The 19,924-nt window shown below is 47.5% G+C and overlaps 1 protein-coding gene across 6 annotated transcripts in view; it reads right to left on the bottom strand.

Moving 5' to 3' along the window:
* The window catches only part of KAT7 (lysine acetyltransferase 7), a 683,237-nt gene that overhangs the window by 262,510 nt on the left and 400,803 nt on the right, over positions 1-19,924 (bottom strand). For all 6 annotated transcript variants that reach the window (XM_069237807.1, XM_069237810.1, XM_069237811.1 and 3 more), the window contains 2 exons: positions 13,841-13,930; positions 13,500-13,640 (listed from right to left, as the gene is read on the bottom strand). In XM_069237807.1, coding sequence (XP_069093908.1) covers positions 13,500-13,640; positions 13,841-13,930 — 231 coding nt within the window. The remainder of the gene's footprint in view (positions 1-13,499; positions 13,641-13,840; positions 13,931-19,924) is intronic.

The following is a 19,924-nucleotide window of genomic DNA, read 5'->3' as shown; positions in this document are numbered from 1 at the left end:
TCTGCCGGAGAGGAAGGATGTGGTCCAGGCCAGGGCCTTCTCTTGGATACCGGCGTCATGGAGGCGTGCTGATAGGGTGCGGTGGCAGACCGTGTCAAAGGCTGCTGATAGGTCCAGGAGGATGAGGGCGGCTGTTTCTCCTTTGTCCATCAGGGTCCGGATGTCGTCAGTGGCGGCGATGAAGGCGGTCTCGGTGCTGTGGTTACTGCGAAAACCGGATTGGGAAGGGTCCAGGATGTTGTTGACTTCGAGGTAGCGGGTCAGCTGTTTGTTGACAATCTTCTCGGTCACTTTTGCCGGGAAAGGGAGCAGAGAGATGGGCCGGAAGTTCTTGAGGTCCTTGGGGTCCGCCTTGGGCTTCTTCAGAAGGGCGTTGATCTCGGCGTGCTTCCAGCTTTCTGGAAAGGTTGCTGTCTTGAAGGAACAGTTGATTGTTTTCCGGAGGTGGGGCGTGATGGCTGCGCTGGCTTTGTTGAAGACGTGGTGAGGGCAGGGGTCTGATGGGGATCCGGAGTGGATGGAGTTCATGGTTTCGATGGTGTCTTGTCGCTGAACCAGACGGTCAGGCAACTGGTGGGAGTGGTAGTCGCAGGGGTGGTGGACTCGGTGGTGGGTGCCGGGGGGTGGGGGGGGGGGGGGAGTCGGGGTTGAATCTGTCGTGGATGTCAGTGATCTTGCTGTGGAAGAAGGTGGCCAGGGAGTCGCACAGGTCTTGAGATGGCGGGATGTCGTTGGTGATGGAGCTGGGTTGGAGAGTTCTTTCACGATGCCGAAGAGCTCTTTGGTGTTGTGTGCGTTGTTGTCTAGGCGGTCCTTGAAGGCGGTCTTCTTGGCGGTCCTGATGAGTTGGTGGTGTCTGCGGGTGGCACTCTTTAGGGCTGTGTGGTTGTCTGGTGTTCGGTCGTGGAGCCATTTCTTCTTCAGCTTCCGACGGGTGTGCTTGGAGATCCGGAGGTCCTCGGTGAACCAGGCGGCTTTCTTGTTGGTGTGGTTGGTTGTAGAGGTCTTGAGAGGGGCGAGGGTGTTGGCGCAGTCGTTGATCCACTGTGTGAGGTTGGTCGCGGCGGTGTCTGGGTCGGTGGGTGGTCTCAGGGCGAGGGCAGTAGTCAGTTGGTCCTCGGTGACCTTGCCCGAGCAGCGGTGTGGTAGCTGTTGGGTGCGGTGGTGGGTTTTCTGAAGGTGAAGTGGACGCATCTGTGGTCGGTCCAGTGTGGTTCGGTGGTGTGGTTGAAGGAGACGTGGGGGCTTGCGGAGAAGATGGGGTCGAGCGTGTGTCCAGCGGCGTGAGTGGGTGTCGTTACGAGCTGTTTGAGTCCGAGGTTGGCGAGGTTGTCAATCAGGGCAGTGGAGTTGGCGTCATTGTTGTTCTCGAGGTGGAAGTTCAGGTCCCCGAGGAGGATGTAGTCCGTGGAAGCGAGGGCGCTGATGAGGTCGGCGATGGTGTCACTGAACTGTGGGCGGGGTCCGGGAGGTCTGTAGATGAGAGTTCCTCTGAGGGTGGTGTTGGGGTCGGTGTGGATCTGGAAGTGCATGTGCTCGGCGGTGGTGAGGGTGTCATCGGTGTTCGTTGAGATTTTGATGGAGTCTTTGTGGATGATGGCGATTCCTCCTCCCACTCCGTTGGTGCGATCTCTGCGGAAGATCTTGTAGCCCTGTGGGATGGCTATGGCGATGTCTGGTGCTAATGTGGCGTTCAGTCAGGTCTCCGTCAGGAAGGCAACGTCGGGGGCGGTGGAGTCTAGGAGGTCCCAAAGTTCGATGGAGTGCTTGCGAGCGGAGCGGGGGTTGAGGAGGATGCAGCAGAGGTGGTTGGGTTCTCTGGCTGGTGGTGTGGAGGTTGGATGCTGGTGAATCTTCCGTTCCGGCAGGTGAAAGGCCCCTGGGTGCGTTTCGGGGTGGCCCGATAGCAGGGGTGGTCTCGTCTGGTGTTGAGTGCGTGGAGGGTGCTTGCGTCGTACTGCAGTCTGGCGTTGCGGGGGGCACGAGTTCCAGGGGTTCTGGTGCTGGGTGCGGTCCAGGCGCGGACGAGCGCAGACGGCTTGCCTTAGGCACGCCATCAGCGCGGCCGCTTCGTGGCCTCCATAGTAGGCCAGAGGGAGGGATGAGCAGCTTGGAGGCGGGAGCGGGGCGGCCAATGGGAGTGAAGGGTGCGGGGCAGCAGGGGCTCAGCGGTGAGGGAAAAACCCGGGGAAAACCCCAGGAAAAAAAGGCCGGAGAGGGACAACAGAGCACAGGGGTACAGAAAGCAAAACACAGGGGCACAGAATGAAAAAACGAAGGGGCACAGAAGCCAAGCGCAGGGGTACAGAAAAAAAGGGAGCGAGTAGTCAGGCGGCAAAAGCGGCAAACGGAGGTTCAACCCACATGGGGCTGCGTGGCAGATGGGGGAAGCGACCTGCCTGGTGACAGGGTCAGAGTTGGGTGTAACCGGCGCCTCTGATGCATCAGGCTCTCCGAGCAGAGTCTTTAGCAGGGCGAGTTGAGTGTCCTCTACCGCCAGATCTACTGTAAGGTGCTTGCGGCGGCTGCCTCTGGGGGTAGGACTGACGGTACTGTTGAGAAGAGGAAGGATAGGTGGAATATCTATACTGCTGTTATCCTCTTCTACATGAAGGTTGGCCACACCATCTAGCTCGAAAGGAGGGCTTTCGATATTGGAGGGTCCCTAATGACCTTGCCGTGTCTGTGTACGACTTAATGGATTGTAAAGCCTCATCGATATGTTTTCCGAATAACTCCTGGCCATCAAAGGTAAGTCCAAAATCTTATTCTGCACCTCAGGCCGGAATGAGGTAGCCTTTAGCCAACCTTGTCTTCTAAGAACAGCTGCCCCTGCGAGCTGTCAAAATGCAGTCGAGTCAATGAGTTCTGCTGACATGAGTTGACCCTCTTGCAAAGTCTTGTTTGCGTCTGATTTTGCATCCTCCGGCAACTGGCTAATATGTGGGGCGATGTCTCCCATAGCTGCCTGTCAAACCTAGCCAATACAGCTAGTGAGTTTGCAGCTCTTACCAGTAGGCTAGCCATAGAGGAAAACTCTTTCCGATGTTATCTAATCGCCTACCCTCTGTCTGGGATTGCGGAAATCGGGGCAGATGGATTTTTGGACTTCCTCTGTGCCGCTTGAGCCACCACTGAGTCCGGATGAGGATGTCCAGTTAGACATGCTGGTGCATCGTCCAGTGCCTTGTACTTTTTATCTAAACGAGGCAGTACTGCTGTGACTGTAGCAGGATTGTGCATGACCTTTAGACCTTTTTCCCACAGATAGTTAACCAGCGGAATAGAGAACACAGATTTTTGGAACTGCTCTTTAAAGTCGTAGAGAAAACAGTCTGTTTGTTTAGATGGCATTGGCAAAGCGAAACGCTTAGCAGCTCTTTCTAGGAGATTGTGAAATCCTCCGATGTCGTCTGGTGGGGACTCCACCTTTGATTGAGAAGGAGAAGGAGGAGCAGGGATGATGTATTCATCCCACTCGGAATGAGTGTCCAGGAGCTCCCCTTCTGACATGTCCGTATCTTGAGGCAGCGTCATATCCGGAGTAGCCACGTCCCTGAGAGGTAAAGAAGCTGGTCTCTGACATGGAGTGGTAACCCCAGAGAAGGGCGATGGAGGAGGTTGCTCCCCTTGAGGAGGAAAACGCCTGCTGTAATCAGCTAACATTGCTCTGAGGTCAGACAATAAGGAGGATGGAATATATGCCCCCTGTTGATGTTGTTCTTCTCCATAAAATTGAGGGTCATAGGATTCATCATACTCATCCTCCTCTTGGTTCAACTGTGATGGACTATGGGCTGCTCCGAATGGCCCCTCGTCGTTCGAGTCTTCATCTCCCTCTAACAGGTGTACTGGAATAAGGGAGGTCACCTTACTAGGTGAGGTATGTTTTGGGGTCAGTTTTTCCTGCGTTTTGTGATGTTTTTGTCTCGTCGATGATGTCGTCGACGGCGCATACATGGACTTAGTCAGTGGCGGTGTCGTAGACGCTGAACGCATGGAGATCTTGATGGAAGCCAGCCTCACCGACAAGTCTACCGTCGACGACGGTACAGCTGATACTGTCATAAGCGCCGTCGACAATGATGATGTATAGAAGTTAGTCGACGATGATGTCGTCAATGCTGTTCTCGTCGACAGTGGGGTACTTGTCGTCGACGGAGCTGTCGTCGACGGTGGAAATGTAGAAGTCGTTGTTGCCGTCGGAAAAACACTCACCGACGGTCTCGTCGACGATGAATCTGTCGTCGACGGTTCCTTTTTTGCAGAAGTAGAGGATGGTTTCTTGAAAGGCACAGATGGAGGGACAGAGGAGGATTTTTTATGCCTCTCTGAACTACTGGCATGACCTCTCTCCCCTTTGCTGGAAGATTTCTGAGGTGAAGAAGATGGGCTGCGGCCCTTGTAAGACCCTGAAGCAGTCTTTTTGTGGGCTTTCCTTGAGTGTTGGGAGGGAGATCTTGTGTTCCTCTTTGATGACTTTTTAGGTGTTGAAGAGTCATCACTCTCAGAGTCAGAAACTGGATTTTCCCTGTATTTTAGTTTTTGCAGCCATATCAATAATCTGCCTTCCCTATCCTTAAGAGTCTTAGAGGAAAAGGTACCACAAACCTTACAGTCCTTGGCTGAGTGGTCTGGATAGAGGCAGTATATGCAATCCTGGTGAGGGTCTTCACAATGAAGTCTTTTCTTGCCACAAGTTTTACAATTCCTGAATAGACCCTTCTTCTCCTTATCAGACATGTTGAAGATGATTTTCCAATCAGGTCAGTTAAGTTTTTCTGCGAGAAAATATGTTGAAAAGGTGTGAAGAAAGAGCAGAGCTCTGAGGAGACTCCCTAGCACGACGTGCGGTAGAAAATCTGAGGTGCTTGAGCTTCTGTCTGAAGGATTCTAGAGGATGGTGTCGCCTGATTGGTGGATACTCAAGTTTGGTCCTTTTCCTAAAATGACTCTGATAGACTATTAAAGTGAAGAGGCCTAGGGCTTTTTTGTTAATATAGTTTAACACTACTTGTGTAATTTATACCGGGGGCTCCCATCTCGACGACGGGGAATGATTCAAGCATGTGAATCTACAGGGAGTGCAGAATTATTAGGCAAATGAGTATTTTGACCACATCATCCTCTTTATGCATGTTGTCTTACTCCAAGCTGTATAGGCTCGAAAGCCTACTACCAATTAAGCATATTAGGTGATGTGCATCTCTGTAATGAGAAGGGGTGTGGTCTAATGACATCAACACCCTATATCAGGTGTGCATAATTATTAGGCAACTTCCTTTCCTTTGGCAAAATGGGTCAAAAGAAGGACTTGACAGGCTCAGAAAAGTCAAAAATAGTGAGATATCTTGCAGAGGGATGCAGCACTCTTAAAATTGCAAAGCTTCTGAAGCGTGATCATCGAACAATCAAGCGTTTCATTCAAAATAGTCAACAGGGTCGCAAGAAGCGTGTGGAAAAACCAAGGCGCAAAATAACTGCCCATGAACTGAGAAAAGTCAAGCGTGCAGCTGCCACGATGCCACTTGCCACCAGTTTGGCCATATTTCAGAGCTGCAACATCACTGGAGTGCCCAAAAGCACAAGGTGTGCAATACTCAGAGACATGGCCAAGGTAAGAAAGGCTGAAAGACGACCACCACTGAACAAGACACAAGCTGAAATGTCAAGACTGGGCCAAGAAATATCTCAAGACTGATTTTTCTAAGGTTTTATGGACTGATGAAATGAGAGTGAGTCTTGATGGGCCAGATGGATGGGCCCGTGGCTGGATTGGTAAAGGGCAGAGAGCTCCAGTCCGACTCAGACGCCAGCAAGGTGGAGGTGGAGTACTGGTTTGGGCTGGTATCATCAAAGATGAGCTTGTGGGGCCTTTTCGGGTTGAGGATGGAGTCAAGCTCAACTCCCAGTCCTACTGCCAGTTCCTGGAAGACACCTTCTTCAAGCAGTGGTACAGGAAGAAGTCTGCATCCTTCAAGAAAAACATGATTTTCATGCAGGACAATGCTCCATCACACGCGTCCAAGTACTCCACAGCATGGCTGGCAAGAAAGGGTATAAAAGAAGGAAATCTAATGACATGGCCTCCTTGTTCACCTGATCTGAACCCCATTGAGAACCTGTGGTCCATCATCAAATGTGAGATTTACAAGGAGGGAAAACAGTACACCTCTCTGAACAGTGTCTGGGAGGCTGTGGTTGCTGCTGCACGCAATGTTGATGGTGAACAGATCAAAACACTGACAGAATCCATGGATGGCAGGCTTTTGAGTGTCCTTGCAAAGAAAGGTGGCTATATTGGTCACTGATTTGTTTTTGTTTTGTTTTTGAATGTCAGAAATGTATATTTGTGAATGTTGAGATGTTATATTGGTTTCACTGGTAATAATAAATAATTGAAATGGGTATATATTTTTTTTTGTTAAGTTGCCTAATAATTATGCACAGTGATAGTCACCTGCACACACAGATATCCCCCTAACATAGCTAAAACTAAAAACAAACTAAAAACTACTTCCAAAAATATTCAGCTTTGATATTAATGAGTTTTTTGGGTTCATCGAGAACATGGTTGTTGTTCAATAATAAAATTAATCCTCAAAAATACAACTTGCCTAATAATTCTGCACTCCCTGTATGAAAGTTCCAATACTGGAGTAATGAAAATGTCACTTACCCAGTGTACATCTGTTCGTGGCATCAGTCGCAGTAGATTCGCATGTTCTGCAATAGCTCGCCATCTGGTGTTGGGCCGGAGTGTTACAAGTTGTTTTTCTTCGAAGAAGTCTTTCGAGTCACGGGACCGAGTGACTCCTCCTTTTGTCTCCATTGCGCATGGGCGTCGACTCCATCTGCGATTGTTTTTCCCCGCAGAGGGTGAGGTAGGAGTTGAATTGTAGTAATAGTGCCCATGCAATGGAGTGACTAAGTATGCACCTATTTAAGGTTGAGATGATACATATATAAATAATTGAAGGTAACTTCCAAACTGCTACAGGCTCCCGGGGAGGCGGGTGGGCACATGCAAATCTACTGCGACTGATGCCACGAACAGATGTACACTGGGTAAGTGACATTTTCAGTTCGATGGCATCTGTCGCTGTAGATACGCATGTTCTGCATAGACTAGTAAGCAGTTATTTCCCCAAAAGCGGTGGATCAGCCTGTAGGAGTGGAAGTAGTCTGAAATAATGTCCTTAATACGGCTTGACCTACTGTGGCTTGTTGTGCGGATAACACGTCTACACAGTAGTGCTTGGTGAATGTGTGAGGCGTAGACCATGTGGCTGCCTTACATATTTCTTGCATTGGGATGTTTCCTAGAAAGGCCATGGTAGCACCTTTCTTTCTGGTTGAGTGTGCCCTTGGTGTAATGGGCAGCTGTCGTTTAGCTTTAAGGTAGCAGATATGGATGCATTTAACTATCCATCTGGCTATACCTTGTTTTGAAATTGGGTTTCCTGCATGAGGTTTTTGAAATGCAATAAAGAGTTGTTTAGTCTTTCTGATGTTTTTTGTTCTGTCAATGTAATACATCAATGCTCTTTTGACATCTAATGTATGTAGTGCCCTTTCAGCTACGGTATCTGGCTGTGGAAAGAACACTGGAAGTTCCACTGTTTGATTTAGATGGAACGGTGAAATAACCTTTGGCAAAAATTTAGGATTGGTCCTTAGGACGACTTTATTTTTGTGTAGTTGTATAAAAGGTTCCTGTATAGTAAACGCCTGAATCTCGCTTACTCTTCTCAGGGAAGTAATGGCGATGAGAAATGCCACCTTCCAGGTTAGGAACTGTATGTCGCAGGAGTGCATGGGTTCAAAAGGTGGACCCATAAGTCTAGTTAGGACAACATTTAGGTTCCATGAAGGAACAGGTAGTGTTCTTGGTGGTATAATTCTCCTAAGGCCCTCCATGAATGCTTTAATGACTGGTATTTTATATAGGGAAGTTGAATAGGTAGTCTGCAGGTATGCAGATATTGCTGCAAGGTGAATCTTAATGGAAGAGAAAGCTAGGTTAGATTTTTGTAAGTGAAGCAAGTAACCCACTACATGTTCTGGAGTTGTGTGTAATGGTTGTATTTGATTAATATGGCAGTAGCAAACAAACCTCTTCCATTTACTTGCATAGCAGTGCCTGGTGGATGGCCTTCTTGCTTGTTTTATGACTTCCATACATTCTTGGGTAAGTTGTAAGTGCCCGAATTCTAGGATTTCAGGAGCCAGATTGCTAGATTCAGCGATGCTGGATCTGGGTGTCTGATCTTTTGGTTGTGCTGTGTCAACAGATCTGGCCTGTTGGGCAATTTGATGCAGGGTACCACTGATAGGTCTAGCAGCGTTGTGTACCAGGGTTGCCTTGCCCAAGTTGGTGCTATCAATATGAGTTTGAGTTTGCTTTGACTGAGTTTGTTGACCAGGTAAGGAAGGAGAGGGAGAGGAGGAAAAGCGTAAGCAAATATCCCTGACCAGTTCATCCATAGGGCATTGCCTTGGGATTGTTTGTGTGGGTATCTGGATGCGAAGTTTTGGCATTTTGCGTTCTCCCTTGTCGCAAACAAGTCTATCTGAGGTGTTCCCCAGAGTTTGAAATAAGTGTTCAGAATTTGGGGGTGAATTTCCCATTCGTGGACCTGTTGGTGATCTCGAGAGAGATTGTCGGCGAGTTGATTTTGTATCCCTGGTATAAACTGTGCAATTAGGCGAATTTGGTTGTGAATTGCCCAATGCCAAATTTTTTGTGCTAGCAGGCTTAACTGCGTGGAGTGCGTCCCCCCCTGCTTGTTTAGATAATACATTGTTGTCATGTTGTCTGTTTTGACGAGAATGTATTTGTGAACTATTATTGGTTGGAAAGCTTTTAGTGCTTGAAAAACTGCTAGAAGTTCTAGGTGATTGATATGCAGTTTTGTTTGATGTACGTTCCATTGTCCTTGTATGCTGTGTTGATCGAGGTGTGCTCCCCACCCTGTCATGGAAGCATCTGTTGTTATTACGTATTGTGGCACTGGGTCTTGGAAAGGCCGCCCCTTGTTTAAATTTATGTTGTTCCACCACAGAAGCGAGAGGTAAGTTTGGCGGTCTATTAACACCAGATCTAGAAGGTGACCCTGTGCTTGAGACCACTGTGATGCTAGGCATTGTTGTAAGGGCCTCATGTGCAGTCTTGCGTTTGGGACAATGGCTATGCATGATGACATCATGCCTAGGAGTTGTAATACCATCTTTGCCTGTATCTTTTGTGTTGGATACATGCGTTGTATGATGGTGTTGAAATTTAGAATTCTTTGTGGACTTGGAGTGGCTACTCCCTTTGATGTGTCTATTATGGCTCCTAGGTATTGTTGTACCTTGCGCGGCAGAATGTTGGATTTTGTAAAGTTGACGGTGAACCCGAGTTTGAAGAGGGTTTGTATGATCTGATTTGTGTGATTTGAGCACTGTATGAACGAATGGGCCTTGATTAGCCAGTCGTCCAAATATGGGAACACATGTATTTGCTGCCTTCTTATGTGTGCAGCGACTACCGCTAGACATTTGGTAAAGACTCTTGGTGCGGTTGTTAATCCGAAAGGCAGTACCTTGAATTGGTAATGTATTCCTTTGAATACAAACCTTAGGTATTTCCTGTGCGATGGGTGTATTGGTATATGGAAATAAGCATCCTTGAGGTCTAAAGTTGCCATGTAGTCGTGTAGTTTTAGCAATGGCAATACTTCTTGTAGTGTGACCATGTGGAAGTGGTCTGATTTGATGAAAGTGTTCACTACTCTGAGGTCTAGGATTGGTCTCAGTGTTTTGTCCTTCTTTGGTATCAGAAAGTACAGTGAGTAAACTCCTGTGTTTATTTGTGTGTTTGGCACTAATTCGATTGCATTCTTTTGCAATAGTGCCTGCACTTCTATCTCCAGGAGATTGGAATGGTGTGTTGTTAAATTTTGTGCTTTTGGTGGTATGTTTGGAGGGAATTGTAGAAATTCTATGCAATAACCATGTTGGATAATTGCTAGAACCCAAGTGTCTGTAGTGATTTCCTCCCATGCTTTGTAATAATGACCTATTCTTCCCCCCACTGGTGTTGTGTGGAGGGGGTGAGTGACCTGTGAGTCACTGTTTAGTAGTAGGGGCTTTGGGGCTTTGAAATCTTCCTCTATTTCTAGGGAATTGCCCTCCTCTATATTGTCCCCGAAAACCTCCTCTATACTGTCCCTGGTAAGTGGACGGTGTGGCTTGTGAGGTGCTGGCTTGTGTGCTTTGACCTCGAAACCCCCCTTGAAAGGGCGTTTTACGGAATGTGCTGTAATTGCCTCTGCTCTGCGGGGAGTAGAGTGCGCCCATGGCTTTGGCAGTGTCCGTATCTTTTTTGAGTTTCTCAATCGCTGTGTCCACTTCTGGACCGAACAGTTCTTTTTCATTAAAAGGCATATTGAGAACTGCTTGTTGAATCTCTGGTTTAAATCCAGACGTTCGGAGCCATGCATGCCTTCTGATAGTTACAGATGTATTAATTGTCCGTGCAGCTGTATCTGCAGCGTCCATGGAGGAGCGGATCTGGTTGTTGGAAATGGTCTGTCCCTCCTCAACCACTTGTTTTGCCCTATTTTGTAAGTCCTTGGGCAGATGTTCAATGAGATGTTGCATCTCGTCCCAGTGGGCTCTGTTATAGCGCGCAAGTAGTGCCTGTGAGTTCGCGATGCGCCACTGGTTTGCAGCTTGTGCTGCGACTCTTTTACCAGCTGCATCGAACTTGCGGCTTTCTTTATCTGGGGGTGGTGCATCTCCAGATGTGTGAGAGTTGGCCCTTTTCCTAGCTGCTCCTACAACGACAGAGTCTGGTGGCAGCTGTGTAGTGATGAAAGCCGGGTCTGTAGGAGGCGCCTTATACTTTTTTTCCACCCTTGGTGTGATTGCCCTACTTTTGACCGGCTCCTTAAAGATGTCTTTTGCGTGCCGGAGCATACCAGGGAGCATAGGCAGGCTTTGGTAGGAGCTGTGGGTGGAGGAGAGTGTGTTGAATAAGAAATCATCCTCGACCTGTTCTGAGTGGAGGCTTACATTGTGAAATTGTGCTGCTCTAGCCACCACTTGAGAATACGCGGTGCTGTCTTCTGGTGGAGATGGCTTTGTAGGGTATGCCTCCGGACTGTTATCTGACACTGGGGTGTCGTATAGGTCCCATGCGTCCTGATCTTGGTCACCCTGGCTCATGGTGGTGTGAGCTGGGGAGTGTGATGGAGTTTGTGCTGGTGAGACGTTAATCACAGGCGGAGGAGAGGGTGGTGGGGTAACTCTTTTCACCACTTTTGGTTGTGGTGTCTGTTCCGTCTGGAACTCCAACCTTCTCTTTCTCCTAATGGGGGGAAGGGTGCTTATTTTTCCTGTCCCCTGCTGTATGAAGATACGCTTTTGCGTATGGTCCACATCAGTTGCTTGCAGCTCTTCCTCAAACCTATGCTTCTGCATTTGTGAGGTTAGCGAGTGCTCTTCTGTATAAGAGCCTGAAGTTGGGTCGCTTGCAGTTTGTTTCGGCATCGAAACCCTGTCTGCGTGTTTTTTCGGCTCCGAGGTGACTCTTTTCTTTTTCGGGGCCGAAACCTCTGGGCGTCGATCTGTTTCGGTGCCGCTGTCTCGGCGTCGAGCCGTGTCGGCACCGGCATCTCGGTGTCGAGGCTTGTCTCCAGCACTTTCTCGGTCCCGAGAAGGCTGCGTGCCGGTGTCTCGACCGGAGTCGGACGATCTCGGCACTGTTTGGGCCTTTTTCGGTGCCGACGGGCGGTCACCGAATTTATGGGTCGAGCCATGGCCTGGTGGCAGTGGCGTCCCCTGGGCCTTGTAAATGTTCTTCTGAGTGGATTTCGACGTCTTACTCACGGTTTGTGTATCGTCGAATCCTTCGGAGTCTGAGTCTTGGATCGAGAAGGTACCTTCTTCTTCCTGTTCCTCGAACTCCCGTTGGGCTGTCGGTGCGGACGCCATCTGAAGTCTTCTGGCTCGACGGTCTCGGAGTGTTTTTCGGGACCGGAACGCACGACAGGCCTCGCAGGTGTCTTCGCTGTGCTCAGGTGACAGGCACAGGTTGCAGACCAAGTGTTGGTCTGTGTAGGGGTATTTATTGTGGCATTTGGGGCAGAAACGGAACGGGGTCCGTTCCATCGGCGTTCTTCAGCACGCGGTCGGGCCGACCAGGCCCCGACGGAGGATCGAAAAACTACCCCGAAGGGCACCGGAGCTCTTCGATCTTCGATGCGGTGTGGAATCTAAGTACGCTGATCCCGAACGCAACAATACCGACGAAAATCTTCCGAAATTAGCTAATTTTCCGTTCCGAAACTCGGAGCGACAGGAACACGTCCGAACCCGATGGCGGAAAAAAAACAATCGAAGATGGAGTCGACGCCCATGCGCAATGGAGACAAAAGGAGGAGTCACTCGGTCCCGTGACTCGAAAGACTTCTTCGAAGAAAAACAACTTGTAACACTCCGGCCCAACACCAGATGGCGAGCTATTGCAGAACATGCGTATCTACAGCGACAGATGCCATCGAACATATATTTTCTTAATCTATTTTTAGAAGCACAAAATTCAAGTTGCAGGTAAGCACTTTGAAATTGTTAAGTTATACAGTTTTTGAATTACTGGCAATAATCTGTTTTAAAAATGGACAGTGCAATTTTCAGAAACAGTTCCTGGGGGAAGAAATGTTAGATTGTTTTACACGTAAGAACAACACTTACAGTTGCAGTCTCCGGGTTTTAGGAAGTCCACCTGTTTGGGTTCAAATTGACCCCAAACACCCAACATCAGCAACACAGGGCTGGCCGGGTGCAGAGGTCAAAGATGAGCAATTTTAACGTGGGCTCCTATGGAGACTAGGGGGACTCGGCAACTGCCAGTGCAAGGCATTCTGGGAGATTGATGCTGCTGGCTCCTTATGTGCTAGTACACTTTTAACCTTAGAACCCCTCGGTCTGAGGGCTTCCGGAAATGGTGTTGCAAACCAGTCTTATTGGTTAAAATTAGTCTGTGGGAAATTGAGTCTGGATAGGCATTAGATGTTGTTACTGCATTTAAAATTACTACCAGATTTCACCTCTATTACATATACGTTTTGTGTGGATTTGAAGTCTTATGAGATCCAAGCACACTGGTTTAAATATTCTAGTTTCAGGACCATCGAAGATCCTATGATGGAGAAGCATACATAATTATGCAAGGCCAGAAAGATGAATTTGCCATTCACACTTTAATCGAAGGTCTTTTACCAGTTTATTTAGCTCAAGAAGTTGAGGGCAATGCTTAGCTGTGGTTTAATGCCAGTTAGGAAAAGGAAGGGGCTTAGGCCATACACTGTAGTCCTTGAACTGAAATGTGGCTAGTAAATTAATGCATATCAAAGAGAGGGCTTGAGAGAAAGTCTCACAGCAAACTAAATACTATGATAAAGCCCCGCAAAGCACTTAATGAAAGACAAAAAAATTGTATTCATACTAACCTTGGAGAAATAGCCGATCAGGTGACATCCAGTGTTGTCAGCTTCTGTCATGACATAGAAGAGGAAGGGCTCTACATCATAATACAAAGTTTTGTGGTCCAAGAAGAGCTTCGCAAGCAGACATAAATTTTGACAGTAGATCTGAAATTAAAACAGCAGCCAAGAAAGTATTATTGCTGTCCCAAATGTTTCACCTTCCATCCTAAAACCATTGCTGCTCAGAGGTGAAACCAAAAACATTACAAACCACAGTAATTCCAAGACCGACTGAAGAGACCGTAATTAGATAGAGCCATCTACATCACTAAGACATTACTGCTTACTTTAGCAAAAATTCATACCTTATTCTTCTTTCCATCAACTTCAAAGACTGAAATGGATGCTTTGCGATAAATCTCATCACCTGGAGGATGTTTCCATACACACTTAGCCTATTAAAAGAAAAAGAAATTAGCATAAGTCTTCAAAGTTACTAATTAAAATGGAGTATCAATGTTAAAACACATAAATCCTTCACATAGTAACAATAACTTCAACGCCCGTCAATACTTTCACTTCTAAGAAAAAATGTGAGTTTTCTAAGATTCAACTTCAAACATTCTTTTAACTTGTAAAGGAATATTGACCTTGCGGACAAATTTTGCCCCACGAGGAATTAAAGTGACTTCCAGGGACACAGATCTTGGGGCTTTTAATCAGGTAGCTCAAACTAGGTTAACAGACACATGAAATCTATGGGCTCAAGCCTCAGTTGCTAAGTTCCTGCCACCCAAAAATAAAGAGTATCCACCAAAATTACTAAGTCAAGGTCCCTGACCATCCAATTGAAAACGCATTACCCCATGATCCGTTTTTGTTCGCAAGTGCTTGAGAAGAAGTGGCATGCTTTTTTGCTGGGTTTTAAAGCGTTCCAGCATCAGCCTTTCCTATAGCCTGAATACTTTCTGCAATAGATCTATCTCCCATTCATGGGTGTCCTTTGCTGTTTGACAGTGTTGGCAGATGGCTCAATGTCACAGGAGTTGTGGGTCAGCAGAAATCTGAGACCTTGTAGCTCCCGATTTTTTGTACATACATCATTAATGTTGTGTTGTGCTTCTGGATCAGCACCAGTTGTCATCTCGAATCGTAATTGTCTCTGAGATGTAGCAAGTTCAAGTACAGGTTCATCTCATGTTGGACCATAATCCTCTTGTGATTAAGTCCGGGACTTAATACTGTGCCCTACAACCATCCACAGAAGCACCTGTAGTCATTAAAAAAAAACACCTTGATACTATGCAGAGCCACCGGGTCAACCTGTGCGGTGCCCTCATTACCCTTGGAAAATGAGATCTGAGACTTGCTTGACCAATTCTTCTTCCATTGTTTTTATCCTTAAGTAGCACAAGGGAATGACATAGAACGAAATGGTTACTTACCTGTATGAGTGGTATTGCAGCTTGTAGGAAGTTGTGAGTGCTGTTTCTTACTTTGAAATAGAACATACAGAGCCAGAGTCCAAGGGTTCCCCTTAGAGGTAAGATAGTGGCAAAAAGAGATAATTCTAATGCTCTATTTTGTGGTAGTGTGGTCGAGCAGCAGGCTTATCAGTGGGTAGTGTTAAGCATTTGTTGTACACACACAGGCAATAAATGAGGAGCACACACTCAGACAATTCCAGGCCAATAGGTTTTTGTATAGAAAAGTATATTTTCTTAGTTTATTTTAAGAACCACAGGTTCAAGATTTACAAGTAATACTTCAAATGAAAGGTATTTCACTTAGGTAACTTAGGAACTTTGAATCAGCAAAATAGCATGTACAGTTTGCACAAAAATGGCAATAAGCTATTTTAAAACTAGACACTTAGTGCAATTTTCAACAGTTCCTGGGGGGAGGTAAGTGTTTGTTAGTTTTGCAGGTAAGTAAACCACCTACAGGGTTTAAAGTTGGGTCCAAGGTAGCCCACCACTGGGGGTTCAGAGCAACCCCAAAGTTACCACAGCAGCAGCTCAGGGCCGGTCAGGTGCAGAGGTCAAAAAGGTGCCCAAATCACACAGGCGCCTATGGGGAACAGGGGTGCTCCGCTTCCAGTCTGCCAGCAGGTAAGTACCTGTTTCCTCTGGGGGGTGGGGGGGCCAGACCAGGGGGGATTTGTAGAGCACAGGGGATGGGGGGGAAGAGTAAGCACACAAAACACACCCAGCGGCACAGGGACAGCCAGGTACAGTGTGCAAAGCAGGCATCGGGTTTTAGGTAGAAAACAATGGAGGGACCCAGGGGTCACTCTAGCCGTGCAGACAGGCTCAGCGGGTACTTCTCGGGACAGCCACCACCTGGGCAAGGCAGTGGGTCGCCTGGGGGTCCCTCCTGCGCTGAGGTTCGGTTCCTTCAGGTCCTGGGAGCTGCGGGTGTAGTGTTGGTTCCAGGCATCGGGTCCCTTGTTACAGCAGTCGCGGTCAGGGGGAGCCTCTGGATTCTCTCTGCAGGCGTCGCTGTGGGGGCTCAGGGGGGTCGTCTCTTAACTCACGGGCTCGCAGTCGCCGGGGAGTCCTTCCTGTGGTGTTTGTTCTCTGGATCTCGAGCCGGGGGCGTCTGGTGCAGAGTGTGAAGTCTCACGCTTCCGGCAGGAAACGTGCAGTCTTTGAAAGTTGCTTCTTTGTTGCAAAGAAGTAGCTGGTTTTGAACAGGGCCGCTGTTCACTGGAGTTTCTTGGTCCTTTAATCCAGGGCAGTCCTCTGAAGCTTCAGAGGTCGCTGGTCCCTGTTGGATGCGTCGCTGGAGCAGATTTTCGAAGTTGGAGACAGGCCAGTAGGGCTGGGGCCAAAGCAGTTGTCGTCTTCCTCCTTCTCTGCAGGCTTGTAGGTCAGCAGTCCTCCTTGTTTCTTCATGTTGCAGGAATCTGATTTCCTGGGATTTGGGGAACCCCTAAATACTGAATTTAGGGGTGTGTTTAGGTCTGGGAGGACAGTAGCCCCCTCTTTGTGCCTCCTCCCGGTGGGGAGGGGGCACATCCCTAATCCTATTGGGGGAATCCTCCAAACTCAAGATGGAGGATTTCTCAAGGCAGGGGTCACCCCAGCTCAGGACACCTTAGGGGCTGTCCTGGCTGGTGGGTGACTCCTCCTTGTTTTTCTCATTATCTCCTTCAGCCTTGCCACCAAGAGTGGGGATCCCTGGGGCGCTGTAACAAAAGGGGTGAGCCTTTGAGGCTCACCGCCAGGTGTTACAGTTCCTGCAGGGGGAGGTGAGAAGCACCTCCACTCAGTACAGGCTTTGTTCCTGGCCACAGAGTGAAAAAGGCACTCTCCCCATGTGGCCAGCAACATGTCTGGTGTGTGGCAGGCTGGCAGAAACTGGTCAGCCTACACTAGAAGTAGGGTTGGTATTCAGGGGGCATCTCTAAGATGCCCTCTGGGTGTATGTTACAATACATTGCATACTGGCATCAGTGTGCAGTTATTGGGCTGACAAGTTTGATACCAAACTTCTCAGTTTTCAGTGTAGCCATTATGGAACTGTGTAGTTCGTCTTTGACAAACTCCCAGCCCATATACTCTGATGGCTACCCTGCACTTTCAATGTCTAAGGTTTTGCTTAGGCATTGTAGGGGCAAAGTGCTCATGCACATATGCCCTCACCTGTGGTATAGTGCACCCTGCCTTAGGGCTGCTAGAGGGGTGACTTACCTATGCCCCAGGCAGTGTGAGGTTAGCATGGCACTCTGAGGGGAGTGCCATGTCGATTTAGTCATTTTCTCCCCACCAGCACACACAATCTGTGAGGCAGTGTGCATGTGCTGAGTGAGGGGTCCCTAGGGTGGCATAAGACATGCTGCAGCCCTTAGAGACCTTCCCTGCAATCAGGGCCCTTGGTACCAGGGGTACCAGTTTCAAGGGACTTACCTGAGTGCCAGGGTTGTGCCAATTGTGGAGACAAAGGTACAGTTTAGGGAAAGAACACGGGTGCTGGGGCCCGGTTAGCAGGGTCCCAGCACACGTTCAAATCATAACTTGGCATCAGCAAAGGCAAAAAGTCAGGGGGTAACCATGCCAAGGAGGCATTTCCTTACATACCTGCTCCTCTTCAAGTGTGTCGGTGGTGGACTCTCCATGTTTGGACGCCACCTCCAGTCTTCGTGCTCTTCGATCGCTTAACGTTTTCTTCGATCTAAAAGACCAACACGTCACAGGTTTCTTCTCTATGTTCTGGAGAAAGACCAAGTGATTAAAGACCAAGTGCTGGTCGATTTGATGAAATTTTGCTTGGCACCGAGGAAGAATTGGAATGGGGTCCGATCCATTAGGAAATGACACAGTAGGGCCAACCAGGCCCAAAGTGGACGCGAGTGCTCAAAAGGGTGTTTTCTTGATCCAGACAGTCAGATCGAGTGGAGAAGAAAATGCGTTTGAAACAATAACAACAGTATGAGAAAACTTTGAGATAGAGAATTTCCGAACCAAAAGTCCCGGAGCAAGAGGGAACACGTCCGAACCTGGCGGCGGAAAGAAAACAATCTAACAAAGGAGCCGATGCCCATGCGCACTATCACCGAGAGGAGGAGTCACTCGATCCTGTGACGCAAAAAAAGACTTCTTCAAATAAAAACTACCTGTAACACTCCGAGCCCAACACTAGATGGTGAGATATGCACAGTATGTGTATCTGCAGCTACACATGCCATTGAACACACATATATATGGAAAATGTCACTTACCCAGTGTACATCTGTTCGTGGCATGAGACGCTGCAGATTCACATGCTGTGCACTGTTCCTGCCATCTAGTGTTGGGCTCGGAGTGTTACAAGTTGTTTTTCTTCAAAGAAGTCTTTTCGAGTCACTGGACCGAGTGACTCCTCCCTTTCGGCTTCATTGCGCATGGGCGTCAACTCCATCTTAGATTGTTTTCCCCGCAAAGGGTGAGGTAGGAGTTGTGAGTATACTAGAGGTGCCCATGCAATGGAGTAGCAATGTATGTACATAGTGTGTATTAAAATAATAATTATTTATATATTTACAATTTTCATGCAACAAAAAACGGCTGCAGGCTCCAGGGGAGGCGGGAGGGCGCATGTGAATCTGCAGCGTCTCATGCCACGAACAGATGTACACTGGGTAAGTGACATTTTCCGTTCGGTGGCATGTGTATCTGCAGATACACATGCTGTGCATTGACTACTAAGCAGTTATCTCTCCAAAAAGCGGTGGTTTAGCTTGTAGGAGTTGAAGTTGTTTGAAATAATGTTCTTAATACAGCCTGTCCTACTGTGGCTTGTTGTGTTGCTAACACGTCTACACAGTAATGCTTAGTAAATGTATGAGGCGCAGACCAGGTGGCTGCCTTACAAATTTCTGTCATTGGTATATTTCCAAGAAAAGCTATTGTGGCACCTTCTTTCTAGTGGAATGTGCCCTTGGTGTAATGGGTAATTCTCTTTTAGCTTTAAGGTAACAGGTCTGAATGCATTTAACTATCCATCTGGCAATGCCTTGTTTGGATATAGGGTTACCTGGGTGAGGTTTTTGGAAGGCTACGAACAATTGTTTTGTTTTACAAAATTGTTTGGTTCTGTCAATATAATACATTAGTGCTCTTTTTATGTCTAATGTATGCAAAGCCCTTTCAGCTACTGAGTCTGGTTGTGGAAAGAAGACTGGGAGTACCACAGTTTGGTTTACATGGAATGGTGACCTTTGGTAAGAATTTTGGATTTGTACGGAGAACCACTTTATGTTTATGTATTTGTATAAAGGTTTCTTGAATAGTAAATGCTTGTATTTCACTTACTCTTCTAAATGATGTGCTGGTTATTAGAAAGGCTACTTTCCAAGTTAAAAATTGGATTTGACAAGAATTCATGGGTTCGAATGGTGGCCCCATGAGTTGTGTTAATACAATATTAAGGTTCCATGAAGGTACTGGTGGTGTCCTTGGGGGTATGATTCTTTTTAGTCCTTCCATAAATGCTTTAATAACTGGGATTCTAAAAAGCGATGTTGTATGTTTAATCTGCAGATAGGCAGATATTGCAGTGAGATGGATTTTAATGGAAGAGAAAGCTAGATTAGACTTTTGTAAGTGTAGTAAATAACTTACAATGTCTTGTGTGGAGGCATCTAGTGGCATAATTTGATTAGTCTGACAGTAGCAAACAAATCTTTTCCATTTGTTTGCGAACCAATATCTTGTTGTAGGTTTTCTCGCCTGTTTAATTACCTCCATACACTCTTGTGAAAGGTTTAAATGTCCGAATTCTAAGACTTCAGGAGCCAGATTGCTAGATTGAGCGATGCTGGATTCGGGTGTCTGATCTGTTGTTTGTGTTGTGTCAACAGATCTGGTCTGTTTGGTAGTTTGATGTGGGGTACTACTGATAAGTCCAACAGTGTTGTGTTGTGTACCACGGTTGGCGAGCCTAGGTTGGTGCTATTAGTTTGAGTT

This window comes from Pleurodeles waltl, chromosome 6 (assembly GCF_031143425.1).
Source record: "Pleurodeles waltl isolate 20211129_DDA chromosome 6, aPleWal1.hap1.20221129, whole genome shotgun sequence".
Lineage (NCBI taxonomy): Eukaryota > Metazoa > Chordata > Amphibia > Caudata > Salamandridae > Pleurodeles > Pleurodeles waltl.
The sequence above is the reverse complement of the archived record's forward strand: the minus strand, read 5'-3'. Positions and strand labels throughout refer to the sequence as shown.